This window comes from Diadema setosum, chromosome 18 (genome assembly GCF_964275005.1).
Source record: "Diadema setosum chromosome 18, eeDiaSeto1, whole genome shotgun sequence".
NCBI lineage: Eukaryota > Metazoa > Echinodermata > Echinoidea > Diadematoida > Diadematidae > Diadema > Diadema setosum.
Genome location: NC_092702.1, coordinates 10,893,382 through 10,908,787, shown reverse-complemented (window position 1 = coordinate 10,908,787; position 15,406 = coordinate 10,893,382). Strand labels below are relative to the sequence as shown.

Sequence of the window (15,406 nt, the reverse complement as noted above, 5' to 3'; positions counted from 1 at the left end):
TAACCTATAGGCCACATCGATGCTCCTCCTTGCTCTCGTGAGCTTGGTTCTACCATTTCCCCAGGCTAACACCCCCCCCCCATTTTGGACATGGACCACTGTGAATTGCCTTTGTTTTGTTTCATTTGCTTTTATTGTTGTCAAATCAGTTCAACAGTGTCTTATATATATGATTTATGTGGAATACATGCTGTGTTCTTGCCTTCGGTAGAACAGATTTGCTAGTTCTTTCCTTCTAATTTAATTCAGTTAATTTTATATCCATGTTACAATGTACCTTCATACAGTGTACGCATTCCTCACATCAGTGGAATACCATTTTTTTTTCTACAAATATGCACCATATTTGTTCTCATATAGGCTATTTGATTGGTTATAATGCTCCTGTATCTATGTTGTAGACAAAATCAGATTAATGTTCATTGCTTTAGTATAAAATGGGAAAGGAAGGTAGATATGCACATTAATTTTGTGTTTTAGTGAATATTTAGGTGATTATAGATTCCTGATTTACCCATTGACTGCTATGTCATCCCATTGTGGTGTCTCTTCATAAGTACATGTCTTTTCTTTTGTATCTGGGGAAAAATGAGACAGTTTACAACCATTTCTGTCTTATACAGTGTTATGTACCGGTAGTGAAAATTGCATTTTTCCATTAAACATACCAATACAGTCTGTATTGTGAAGTGTGTTTGATGTGCATAAAGGCTTTTATGCAGCATATCATGTGATTGTGTATCATCGAGTTATATGATTGCTGTCAACATTATTGAGTATCTAAAATGTGTGTGGTTTGAATACACATAGGTTTCTTATTTTGTAAAATGAGCTGTTATGACTCATTTATCGGATATTTACAGTATAGTACCATGGTACATATAATCAACTTGCATGTACATAACATGTACAGTGTAGGCCCCTACTTGTCATTCTTTTTATATTTTGATTTGATATTGTAGTAAATGTAGAAATATCCAAGGCTGTTGACTGATCCGGATTTATGCATCATTTTGTATACGTTTGAAGGTAAAATTTTCATGCATTATTGTGTGTCTTTGTTTATGCCAACCATGTTGATTCTACTAGTGTATACACACACACACACACACACACACATTCATATATGTAAATACATACAAACACACTCATACACATACTCACACACACCCAACTCATAGTCACACTCATGATACACGTGTACATCATTTGTCATACCATGTACGTTTGTTTGGATTCAGACATACACGTTGAGTACATGTATTATGTTCCATTATTATACATTATGTTCCATGTTCTCGATTTTGAATTATTGCCAGACATGTATGTACATGTACATTGTACCTCACTCATTTGTGTGCAACACATTGTAGGATTTATCTAGGTTAACACAGTCTGTGCTGACATGTTTATGTAGTTTGGTATTTAAGGAAATGTTAACGTTGTGCATGGTATATATGTACGTTGTATTGGAATGTGCATCATCAAGTTTGCCAGCATACAGGTTCTCATTTTGCTAGGCTCAGAACAGTGAATGTGTAATTATTTTGGTCAGGCATGTTTTACCCTTTAGCCAAACAGAAATTTTTGTTCAGTGTTTATTAAATGCCCAGCTTTTGTTTACTGGCCTTTTACTTTGTATCTCCACAGTATAAGACAGGGGATAATGAGTCAGAAGAAAGGAAGTGATGAGACCGAGGTGTGTGATTATAATTTTATTGAGGGTTAATAATTGTGCTATTGTGTAACACAGGTTTTCATAATATTTTCGCCATCTGTTTCCAACGTATTACGTACTGTACACAAAGTGTAAGTGTCCAACATTGTACATGTCACGAAACAGATACATTTGCAAGTTCATTTATGTTGTACCTACATTTATGTGCATTCGCATCAAACCTGTGTCTGGGTATTACTTTGGTTTACACAGTTTGTTTTCATAAGTTTATAAGATAAGATTGCCAGTTTAGTTTAGTGTATTTGTAAGCACCAGTCAGTGATATTTTTATATCCCAGGTGTTGATTGCTAGGATAAGATTTTATATTTGTTTTACAGGTGTTTATGTATCTGATATGGGCATAACTCTGTTAACAATGGTTAAGAACATTATGTCTGTGAATAAGGAACACAAATGTTATGTTGAGTGTTCAAGTCTAGTTTACATGCATTTTGAACTTATATGCACTTGCCGGTGCATTAGATACGTATGTAAAGAGGGAAAAAGAAAAAGGCAGCCACGCCAGTATGTTGTTTATTGTTGTATTTGTTGATGTTAACGCCATCTATCGGCAGTGGTTATAGAGCCGACTTGAGCTCGGTAATAAAAACCTCACCACCAAGTACCTGGGAGTCTCTGGTTATTTTCCCATTTAATGGCGCTCCTCTTATCTTCTGCCAGACCCCTCTGTTTATCTAACTCTCTCCAATAACTTCATGGCCCACGTACAAAACCCGTTGTGGTGACCGAGCCTTCTCTCCCATTGCCCCTACCCTTTGGAATAAACTCCCTGTCCATATTCAGAACGCCTCATCTATTGAATCATTTTAAATTCTTCTCAAAACTCGTCTTTTTAATCAGTTGTATTTCTTTCTTCTTCTGGAGGCACAAACAATCTGTATCACATGTATTATTATTTTTGTCTTTTTTTTGGTTTTTAATTGTCTTTATGTTAATGCATGTTCTAGTTTTCTTGTATAAACAGGATCAGTGCACTGAAACACCTGTATAAAGCACCACATTAAATGCAATTAATATTACATGTATTGTTATTACTACGTATGTAGACTGATGGTAGGTTATCAGTTTCTTCTCATTGGGCTTCTTGTCTAACATTAGTAAATGTAACAGTCAGCCCCGAGTAGAGATGTCTTTAAAAAAAAAAGAATAAAGTACATGTACATGTATATGACGAAAACTTACACAAACCATGCATATTTATTACACTGTATGCTGTTACTTGAATTCCCATCAAACGCTGAAAAACATTAAATGCAATGTTATCTCAATAATTTTGTTCAAATGTTACATTTGAGAGAGAGCTATGTCATTTATACTTTCATATGGTCTTTCTTCGTTTGTTTATCCAACAATAAAAGAGTTTTGTTATTCTGAAAGTTTGTAATTCTGAAAATGAAATACGGTTTATTATTTTGGAAATCAATTAAAGGAGACCTCCGGATAATTTTCACATTTGAACGACTATAAATTAGTTCTACTGAGGACAGAGTTTCAGAATTTGTGATAATTGGGATGAAGAATAAGAATATTTTCAAAATTTAGAACCAATTGCAATGAACAAGGATGATGACATGGCAGAGTCACCATAAGAATGCATGAGTTGGGGCTCAAGGAAGCAGAACAAAAGAAGAAGGCATGCATAGATTATACACAGGTGAACTTGCAAGCAAGCAGTATTGTAATGAAATTACACTGCTATATATGTGAACCTCCTATGTCATCATCCTTGTTCAGTGTTATTTGTTTAAGGTTTTTCAAAGTATTGTTTCTCTGCTCAAGAACCACAATAAATTCCATAAATCTATTGACCGATTCGGGTTCGTTGAGGGCAGCAGACATTTTATGGCACTGGGCGCAGCCATGAGCTCAAATTGCGGTGTCTCAGCCGACCCCCCCTGCTCTCCCCCACCCCCAGGGCAACATGTTCATCGCGCACTTGTAACAAAGGTTCGCGCACTAAGCAAGCATTCGCGCACTCAGTACGAGATGCCCATTGGCTAAAACAACCATGCATCAGTTTTTCATTCTGCGCGCGTGAGAGGGGTGGGGAGAGAGGAGGGGGGGGGGGGGGTCGGACGATACACCGCAGTAATGGCGCTGCCCATGCCAAAAATACACATAGCGCGTCACAGAATCGGTCAATACATGGAGTTGTCGATTTATGTACTACATGTACATGATGTGAAATTATGAAAATCGTCTGGAATGTCCCTTTAAGGATTGTCGTTATAAAAATTTATTAGTAGGCCTACACACCTTTTTCTTTTCACTTTCAGATGATTTCATTTTTGGTTTGGACCTTCTGAATAACAAACCTTATTTCATGTTTTGAAAAGAAACTTCCGGAATAATGATAAAAGTGTTAATGATAAAGAACCTTCTTCATTATCGGCTCAACTTGCATCAAGGTACATGTATACAGAATTTGTGTTTTGGATTAAGAATTAAACCTTCAGAATAATGAACATTACCGGTAATCAAGAATTTCACATGTATTTCCTTGTCGCTTCTCACTACACTTCCTGTGAACCAGTCATACCGAAGCATTCCAGACACACCTCCACTTCACTGTACGTGCAAGTGATGCCTCCACCTGTCTCTCAGGTTTAGATTATATGTACATGTATACTGGATGAACTACATGTGTTGCGCACACTAGCTTTATGGAACAGTACAATGTACATGTAGCAGTATACACTTGCATTATGTGACTAAGGAGGTTGAAGAGATGGAGTAACAACAGAGTTATTCCCTTTGATCTATGTTCGAAGCCGCCGCTCAAAAATATTTGAAGCATGTGCCAAACAGGATCTGCCGCGCCGATACGAAGACAATTGACTCGTGTCTCATTGCATAATCACCAGCCACTTTCAAAGGAAGATATGTCTTTGTTATGGTAATTACTTTTCGCTATCCCTTCTTTTAAAAGCTAGGTGGTACAGACACGAGGATGCGCGAACAGAAATTGAGGAAAAAATGCTGAAATGAAAATGAAAATTACTCGACTGGGCATACGCGGGCACTAATCTGATATATCTATCAATAAAGAATTATACTTGAAGATTATTACATGTTAGTTTCATTTAGGGAAATTAAGTCGAAAAGTGATAAAACCAGCTTTCCAGGATGGTACAGTTTTAAACATTTTCACATAATACAGCTATGGTTTACACTTTTGCGCAAATTTCTGAACGGAACTGACTTTTGTTTTACATGCTTTATTATTGAGTGAAATTTCATTTCATTTAATAAATAGATAAGCAAAATATGGCCAACATTATGATAACGTTCAAAATGAATCTTCAGATTGCTCAGCAAGACGGCGGCTTGGAACATCGATCATCAAAGGCACAAGTGCACCTGTGGAATTCTTTTGTACATCAATAGAAATCTGACAACTGTTTGAATAAATTACAGCCAGTTGGAACTCCATGTATAAAACCTCCTTGATGTGACACATGTAGGCTAATGAACATTTGTATAAACAGGGAGGTGTTAGAAAAGGAGAGACAACTCCTGCTCTCCTTTGAAGTCATGCGCGGCACCGCCGAGAAGTTATGCGCTTAACTACAGGTGGAAATCAGGTGCTTTGACAAAAGAGAGCATCAATAATCGGGACTAGCGCTCTCACATCTAGAAATACTTGCCCCTACTGCATTTCGCTCTATCTCTTTCGATGTGATGGCACCAATGAATTTGTGTACCTTGAATTGGAGCAGCGAATCAAAATGCAGTGTAAAACTGACAATTTTAACAGCAAATAGTTTAAAGGCACGCTGGTGCTCGCTTTAGCGGAGTACTTTATTTGAAAGATCAAAATATCCCAGATTAAAGGATATAAAACTAACATGCGGAAATGTGCGCATTATAGAAAAATATTAGGTTTTTAAGATGGCCTAATTTTCATTTCATTTCAATTTGCGCATTACGAAGAAACTAGAAATACATGTGTATAATATTGAATTCTTTCCTAAACTACTCTTAATCAATTCGATTATTTCATTTAAAATTTTACGGGGAAATAAAGCTTGTAATTTAACGAAAGGTGAAATGCGTTTTTCGTCTCCGAACTTCGCCTTGCAACTACGTAGAGCGGTGCAGAGCATGACTTCAAAGCGTATAGTGGAATGCTAGACATCCCATTGTAACGCTTTGAACCAAAACATGTGTTTGCATGAATTACGAAGAGTTGTCTCTCCTTTTCTAACACCTCCCTGGTATAAAGTACATTGTACCACAATTCTCCTCTAAAATGGTGTGCGGCACCAGGAGCATATTGAGCTATTCCTATCCAACACACTGAAATGTGAAGCGTTTGCCCATGCAGAAGTAAGTGCTTGTTTTGCTATATAGTTTGTAAGCAATCTGCATCTTATTGTAATGGGGCCCATTTGTTTTGGGCAATGGTGCTCAGGAGTGACTTTGTTATGATGAGAATTTTGCTACGTATAACTGTTTGTTGTACGTGAATTTTACACTACACAAACTTTGATGGTGAAAATTTGGGACCTAAATTTTTACTTCTTTGTAATAAAATACATGTACAGTGAAACCCCGTTATAACGAGTTGAAATGAATGAAATGAAAATTAGACCATCTTAAAAACCTAATATTTTTCTATAATGCGCACATTTCCGCATGTTAGTTTTATATCCTTTAATCTGGGATATTTTGATCTTTCAAATAAAGTACTCCGCTAAAGCGAGCACCAGCGTGCCTTTAAACTATTTGCTGTTAAAATTGTCAGTTTTACACTGCATTTTGATTCGCTGCTCCAATTCAAGGTACACAAATTCATTGTTGCCATCACATCGAAAGAGATAGAGCGAAATGCAGTAGGGGCAAGTATTTCTAGATGTGAGAGCGCTAGTCCCGATTATTGATGCTCTCTTTTGTCAAAGCACCTGATTTCCACCTGTAGTTAAGCGCATAACTTCTCGGCGGTGCCGCGCGACATGACTTCAAAGGAGAGCAGGAGTTGTCTCTCCTTTTCTAACACCTCCCTGGTTATAACGAGGAACCGCTTATAACGAGGTGATCGCGTCGGTCCCGTTTCCTTTGCGTGTAAATCTATGGCAGAACGAATCGGTTATAACGAGTTCGGTTATAACGAGGACAATTTCGGCGCATCATGATAAAGAAAAACATAAGCAATTTGATCGGATATAACGAGGTTCCATTTCTTGACTAAATTGTCGCTTTCAAACACGCAACAAACGAAACATTGAAAACCAAATTCACGCTATCTACGTCTTTTTCCCGTCTTGCAGAGAACCGTTCCTTCCATATTTTCTTCTAAACCACGCGATAAGACACAGGGATGCCTTCCGATGTTCCTACTGCATTATTAAAGATAATCATTCGATTTTCTTTTTCGTGAGATACGCGTGCGTGATGTTAGGTCAGACCACAGCGCAACGAGGAAAAAAAAAAGGATAACTCATTCAGAAGCTTTTCATGTAGCGACACTTGTGGCCAAAATGGACAATTGGAATGCATGTTTATCTCATCATTACATTTCTTGTATATCCTTTCCATTTCTAGTTCCGACTTCTAGTTCTTTTGCTGGTTAGCAAATATGAGTGCGGATGATTAACGCCGAAATAATTAATGAAATCATCGCGATCCCGCCGGGTGACAGTAGCGTAAAAATTGTTGAATAACCCATGTTAACCTACTTAATCGGTGTTCAGAAAAAGAAGCAAACGCATTTATTAGTTTGAAAAGATCTGAATTTGTTCATTTTCATTTAACAAAATAATTTGAATACGAGTGTGTATGATTAAAGCCAAAATAATTATTGAAATTATCGCGATCCCGCCGGGTGGCGGTAGCGTAAAAATAGTTGAATAACGCATGTTAACCTACTTAATCGGTGTTTAGAAAAAGAAACAAACGCATTTATTAGTTTGAATAGATCTGGATTTGTTCATTATCATTTAACAAATGATAACTTAAATATGAGTGTGTATGATTGAAGCCGAAATAATCAGTGAAATCATTGCGATAGTTGAATGACGCATGTTAACCTACTTCGGAAATAGAAACAAACGAATTTAACAGTTCAAGAACGGAATCGATGTACAAAACACGAAGAGATTTTCGGAAGAAAATAAAGAACGCATTATAAATCCCTTCGGGCGCAACGATCATACATTGTATAAAATTACAGCCGAAATGATTCATGAAATTATCGAATTCCCGCTGGGCACCAACAGCGTAAAATACCTCGCAAGTTAACGGTAAACAACGCATGTATGTTACTCTGAAATCATCGCAATCTCGCCAGGTGACAGTAGCGTAAAAAAGTTTAATGACGCATGTTAACCTAAATCAGAAAAAGAAACAAACGCATTTATTAGTTTGAATAGGTCTGGGTTTGTTCATTATCACAATTTTAACACTGCATTTCAAAATGAAGATTTTTCTTTCTTTCAGAATGGTCTACCAGGTACAGATTTGCGTAAAAAGGATCACAACCTTCCACATTTAGTCCTGTCTCATATTTTTCAAGAACGGATGTACAAAACGCGAAGAGATTTTCGGAAGAAAATAAAGAACGCATTTTTAATCTCTTCGGGCGCTACGATCCTACATTGTACAAGATTACAGCCGAAATGATTCATGAAATCATTGCATTCCCTCTGGGCACCAACAGCGTAAAAATACCTCGCAAGTTACGGTAAACAAGGCCTGTATGTTACTCTATTTGCGCTGGTGCTTAGAAAAACTTCACAAACAAGGTTATTACAATAAAGATTTAACTCGTTTTAGCCCCTACTTTTTCGTCTAATTCACAAATAATTTCCCTTTATTCTCTCAATAATAATGATCGATAATAAACTGTGTAATAACAACGCAAAGGATGTTCTTCAATTTCATTGATGGGTACATGTATGAATATGATGTCGTGCCTATGTTTTTCTTTGTTTTTGATGCGTACGGATATAACGAGGTACCGGTTATAACGAGGTAATATCGCCGGTCCCACGGACCTCGTTATAACGGGGTTTCACTGTATTAATCATGTTTGTTGTAGCTGGAGTGCACTTTACATTAACATGTACATCAGGTATCAAATGCTTACCACTTCTAATTTCCTGTCATGCTCTAATTAAATGCTGTTATTTTTTTGTTTACCTAATCCCCTAATGTATGGAATATGGAATTAAAAAGTGCATTTAACAGGGGCAGATCCAGGAATTCTGTAAAGGAGAGGCGCCTCTACAAAATTAAAGGGGGGGGGGGCACATGCAGGCGCCCCTTCCATTTTTCTTTTGTTTTAGCAAAAAATAAAGAGGGGGCACATGCCTGGTGCACCCCGCCTGGTTCCACCGCTGTTTAAGAATTTATTTGATGTGCAAAGCTTGAGACCTTCAACAAAAGGACTTGAGACCAGGGAGGTGCTATAAGAGAAGGAGAGGCAACTAAAGCTCTCCTTTGAAGTCATGCGCGGGACCGCCGAGAAGTTATGCGTTCAACTACAGGTGTTACCCATGTGCTTTGACAAAAGAGAGCATCAATAATCGGGACTAGCGCTCTCACAAATAGAAATATTTGCTCCTACTGCAATTCGCTCTCTCTTTCAATGTGATGGCAACAATGAATTTGTGTACCTTGAATTGGAGCAGAGAATCAAAATGCAGTGTAAAACTCACAATTTTAACAGCAAATAGTTTAAAAACACGCTGGAACACGCTGTAACGGAGTACTTTGTTTGAAAGATCAAAATATCCCCTTATTAACAGATAGAAAATTAACATGCGGAAATGTGCGCATTATAGAAAAAATTAGGTTTTTAAGAGGGCCTAATTTTCATTTCCTTCCGATTTGCGAATTACGAAGAAACTAGAAATACATGTTAATAATATTGAATTCTCTCCTAAACTATTCTAAATCAATTCGAGTACAACGTATTTCATTTAAAATTTTGCGGTGAAATAAAGCTTGTAATTCAACGAAAGGTGAAATGCGTTCTTCGTCTCCGAACTTCGTCTTGCAACTAGAGCGGTGCCGAGCATGACTTCAAAGCGTAATGGAATGCTAGACATCCCACTGTAACGCCTTGAACCCAAACATGTGTTTGCATGAATTACGAAGAGTTGCCACTCCATCTCTGTAACACCTCCCTGTTGAGACCAAAGCTTGAAACACATCTTTCCTTCAGCAGATGTTACATGTGATGTATGACCTTTCATCAAGAATCTGTTCCAGAGTACTTGCACCATACATACAGTACATTGCATGAGCATTAAACCCACAAAACCTACATAAATACACTGTAGCAAATTCTTGAAACCTGCCTACATGTGTTTTTGTCTCTGTCTCTTTCTTCTCTCTCACTTGTTTGCTTGGTCATTGTTGCTGTTTTTTTTTCTCTTGCACACAATCCACATGCATCTGCATATAATATGGCATACTGAAAGTGCATACACGTACAGTACCAGTACAATACATTTTGTCCATACAGACAGTGTACTAAGAAAGTCGGTGCATGTTTGTGTATTTTATGAAGCAAATATAACATGCAAGCGTAGCAGAACATTTTCACCAACAGAATAGATAAATGTACAACTGTACTTATACATGTTGCATTTAAGAATGCCTGAAATACCCGAGGGAATAATTTTCCTGGTATCGCATCGCAAATTTGCTATGCATTTTTATACTACTGCTACACAAACTAACTTTTGTGTAGCAGTTTTCTTTCATAGAAGTGTACAGAATACCATTTAAAATATCATTCATCAGCTGAAATTGCTAATCAAATTTCAGTTGGAAAATTATTCCCTGTAATACAGTAAGACCCAGAGGAATCCTATTACGTGAATATGTACATGATAACAACAATGTTGGGATAACCAAACCCTATATAGCCCAGGCTATTTTAAAAAAGACCTTGGCCTCTTGGCCATCGATGGCACGATTGTGGCCAAAATTGGCATTCCTATTGCTCATCCTATTACACTGTATCTCCAAGAATGAATCATTAATTTTTTCCAAAAACATGGTTGTTTTCCAAATAATGCTAATTTATGCATGTTTTTGTGCATCAGATTCTAAGCTCTATATCCCTAAATAAAACTTCAAATAGGCAATTTTTTTTCTATCTTTTGTCGTTGTATCATTAACAAATTAATGCGAAAAAATTGCAGTATCAAAATGAATTTCTTACACACATGTATTTTTGTTTTTTAAATTCTTATGTATTTCTTTGTTTTCAATTTGTCGTTTTTCTTATTTTCATATCTTTTTTGTTTTGCACTGTTTCTCTTTACCAAAAGTAGTTGATAACCAAAATGGATGTTATCTGAAAACCCATACATTGTACACACAAAGTCATTGGAAACTGCCCTTTTCGGTCACATTGATCACAAAAATGTGCTATATCTTGGCAAGTGTATCCCTGATTTTTGCAAATAGGGTCTCAAAACATGCATAAGATGTGACAGAAAAAAGTCATTAAATTTCAACGGAAAAAAATTCTGTGATAGAAATCATTGTGAAAAATGGGGGGGGGGGGGCTGTCTACATAGTTAAGCAAATCCTCACATTCACACTGTATGGACAAATATCACACCCCCATAACTGTTTCTTACTGTCTACAATGGACATGTGATTACAATGGTTTAAGCTATCAGGGATTTTGCAAAATGGTCATACAATCAATGAATACAAACACACACACACACACACACACACACAAGGATACCTACTCTAAAAGTAAAACTGCCCTAGTGTATACCTACAGATATTTGTATACATGTACATGTACATAGTATGCAGATTACAGTATAGTGCTGTGCATAAAATCAGACTTTGCGATACTCAAATGTGACATCTGTGTTAGTTGGTTAATAAAACTTTTGACAATCGGCATGGCTTACAGAGTAGCTGTGTAACTTTTATGCAATATTGTATACCCAACAACACTGTTTTTATCTCATCAATAGTAAATTAGAATATTTATCCTGTTGTTTGCTGAAACAAACAGTGTAAGGCAAACAGGAGGCTTTATATTCTCTTGCCAGGAAATCGCAAGATACCTAAGTTTTGGGGAACCTCCTGCAGAATCAATGATGCTTGACAGGTCTGCATTATTGGAACATTCATTAACAACTCCATATTGAAAGTACATTGAGGAGTCAGCAAACTGGTACATTGTACTTTGCTTCACTGTCAGCTATGATTTTTCTGTGCTATTTTCATCTAATCTGCAAATACTGAGCTCCTCACTGTGTTATCATCATAATTATTTTTCCCTCCTGAAATCTCCTCAGTATATAAGGTAATCATACATCACATTACCTTGCCACATAAAGATGGGCCAGAGGAACCATCATGTAATCCCCAGACTCTCCTTCATCTGACCTGTTCATAGTTAGATTCACCCTGTATTTACAACCTATAAACTTTACAATATTATTACATGCAATATTGCTGTGTGAACAGAATGCACGCAAGCATTTACATAAACAAGAATCATACAGCCTCGTCAGCCACCATGGTAAAAAGTGTTTTACATGTACTAAGTAACAATTTATTTGAATCGTCATGCTAAGTCATAGATCCATTTGAGCCTATGAACACGTAGACGTACTCGGAATTAAGGTTAGTGTCTCCATGAGTGGCACGTATAAAATAATGCTCCATTTTCTCTGTTTTGGAAGAGTGGTATGCCTACTGTTTACCAACTCTATTTTATTAAATATGTGAAAATAAGTTTCTCAAACTTGCAGCACTTCATTTATGCTTTATCATAACAAATATTCAGGAAATTTTCAAATTTTCCCACCCTTTCCAATGCCAATCAATCTTGTCAAGAGAATTGAAATTTTGTTGTTCTAACCAGTTCCAATTGCTCAGAGAAACCTTACTGGTACATGTGCCATGAATATTTGCCCACTTTAGGATAGCTTAACACACTCATGAAGTCTCCATGTTAAGAACTACATTTCTGTCTTTGATGTGTGTACAGGAAAAGTTTATTGTAGTTCTGAGACATATGGAATTCTGTCCTGCAGATAGATGTACAACAGTGCGTCTCTGTTCTAGTTCTTCTTTGATCTAGAACGCAGCTTGCGGGTAATCACTGCACCAGAGCTCTCTGATGGCTTGGCCTCACCAAGACTTATGATCTGAAAAATAAAAGAAGAAGGATCTGAATAACTACCACCAATTTCCACATTGAAAATAGTTTCGCATATGAACACTGAAAGGTTTTCTCAAGTGTAATGACAACTAATTCTTATTTAGTGAGGGAAAACCGGTACATTTGGGTTCATTCATTTTTCATCTTAAAATTTGCATTGCAGAAGGGCCCAGGGAAGTCCAGGCAATTTTTATAATTTCTCATTATTTATGTAGTACATACATAGACAGCTCCACGTTTAGATTTATGGAATTAGTCATGGTTCTTCAACAGAGAAACCAATACTCTGACCCCCCCCCCCCCCCAGAAAAAAAAAAGAAAAGAAAAACTTACTCTGAACAAGGATGGTGACATCAGTAGCAGCTGCACCATGAAAATGCACGAGTAGGAGGCTCACATATTTCAGAAATGTAGCAATATACATGTAATTCAGTTCCAATACTGCTTGCTTAACAAGGTCATATGTGTAGAATCTATTCACGCTTTCTTCTTCTGTTCAGCTTCCTTGAGCCCCAACTCATGCATTCTTATGTTGAGGCTGTCATGTCATCATCCTCATTCATTGCAATTTGTTATAAATTTTGAAAACATTCTTATTCCTTTATATCCCAATCGCTATATATTGAGAAACTCTGTAAATAGTATAACAAATATATAATTGTTCAATTGTAAAAGTTTAAAAAAATCATTAGGAGTTATCTTTTAATAATAGATCCAGCTAGATTTTTAAAGCCTCAGTCAGTCAGGCTTGCCCTTGAATCAAAATAAAGAAAATCAGATACTTCATGAAAGGGAAAGAGGCTGCTCTGTGTGTCCTTTGTTTATCAGCATTGCATAATGCAAGACTTACTTAAGCATTCAAAATCTATGAATGTGATTCCTCTGAGGACTATGTGACATTTCATCTACCTGTACATGCTCAGTGTATTTCAATCTTGCTCTATCAAGACAGCTTTGGGCAAGCCTTCTGGGGCCCGTTGCATAAAAGTTACTATTATGGTAACTTTGCCATCCAATGGTAACTACCATGGCAACAATACTCAACAGCCAATTAAAATCAAGAATTCCATGGAAGTTACCATTGGTTGGCAAAGTTACCATAATAGTAACTTTTATGCAACGGGCCCCTGGTTGTCTGGTTGTTATATACATGTATGTTAGAAGCCAGCCTATTTTTCTGGCAACCCAGCAGTAATGCTTTGTGGTGGAGCAGGACAGTGGAGTGGATTTTGCATTCCATCTTGAACCATGCACACACTTGCACAAGATTAAGATTTGAAACCCATTATCATGATAGCATAGTGAAGTTGCAGGGCATTATTATTATCATTATAATTATTATTATTATTATCATTATTATTTCATTCTGTGAATTTTGAATTTGCTAAATTCTTTTAGATTTTGTCAAGCAGTAATACAGATCAGGCAAAAGGTCAATCAAAGCAAATAGAAAATATTGGAGGAAAACATATCATCTTAACCAGTTCTTCCCTTCTTAATTATAATTAGGCTGGGGGGGGGGGCTCAGAGGCCCCCCCCCCCCCCCCGACATTCCGCACTATGTATCGGCATCGCAAAAAGCTATCGTCGCGATGTTTCATGACTTTTTTCATTCGAGTCTCCCGCAACTTTTGACACCAAATTTGCGACGCCCGGGCGGCACGGTTCCAAAGTAACGCATAAATATGTACATGCATGTCAGACCAAAAAATTGTTCAACAAGGAAAAGTAGAAATTACGCGGTGCGTAATATATGTCCCCGCCGGAAGTAGCATTTTGTAGCAAAATGTGCAATATAAGTCAACAATCAAGGTCAAAGGTCAAAATTCTGTGTAGAAGTTTTGAAGCCCTCACCTAGTGCCATCACATAAAGCAAACGGAATCGAAATCGGGTTAGAAATGGCGAAGGAGTAGCATTTTGTAGCAAAATGTACAAGCTAGGTCAAAAATCAAGGTCAAAGGTCAACATTCTGTGTAGAAGTTTTGAAGCCCTCACCTAGTGCCATCACATAAAGCAAACGGAATCGAAATCCAGTTAGAAATGGCGAAGGAGTAGCATTTTGTAGCAAAATGTACAATATAGGTCAAAAATCAAGGTCAAAGGTCACGACTGAAATTCCGTGTAGAAGTTTCAAAGCTCCCACGTAGTGCTATCATATAAAGCAAACAGAATCAAAATTGGCTCATAAATGACAGAGAAGTAGCAAATTGAACATTTTGATCACACACGGACGCACGGACGGACGGACGCACGGACGGACGCACAGACACACACACGTACGGAGCCCGTTTTATAGTCCCCTGCTCGAACTCGTTCGGCGGGGACAAAAACGTGAATTCCTGGACAATTTCAATGCAAACTGTGCTCACAGTCAAATTTCATAACAGTATGATTATTTGGGGGTTTTATTGATTATAATCAATTCATAGCACATTCATATGTTCGAAACAATGATGCGGACAAATTTCAGCGAGAAAACAATGAAAAACAAAAAGTCGAAAAAACAACGAAATA

General features: G+C 37.1%; 1 protein-coding gene across 1 annotated transcript in view; it reads right to left on the bottom strand.

Annotated features, from left to right (window-relative positions):
- Nucleotides 1-10,226: 10,226 nt before the first annotated feature.
- The window catches only part of LOC140241709 (uncharacterized), a 188,302-nt gene continuing 183,122 nt past the window's right edge, over nt 10,227-15,406 (bottom strand). Inside the window, exon 34 of the mRNA XM_072321459.1 lies at nt 10,227-12,877. Within this exon, the coding sequence (XP_072177560.1) occupies nt 12,791-12,877 (87 nt within the window). The 3' untranslated portion in view covers nt 10,227-12,790. The remainder of the gene's footprint in view (nt 12,878-15,406) is intronic.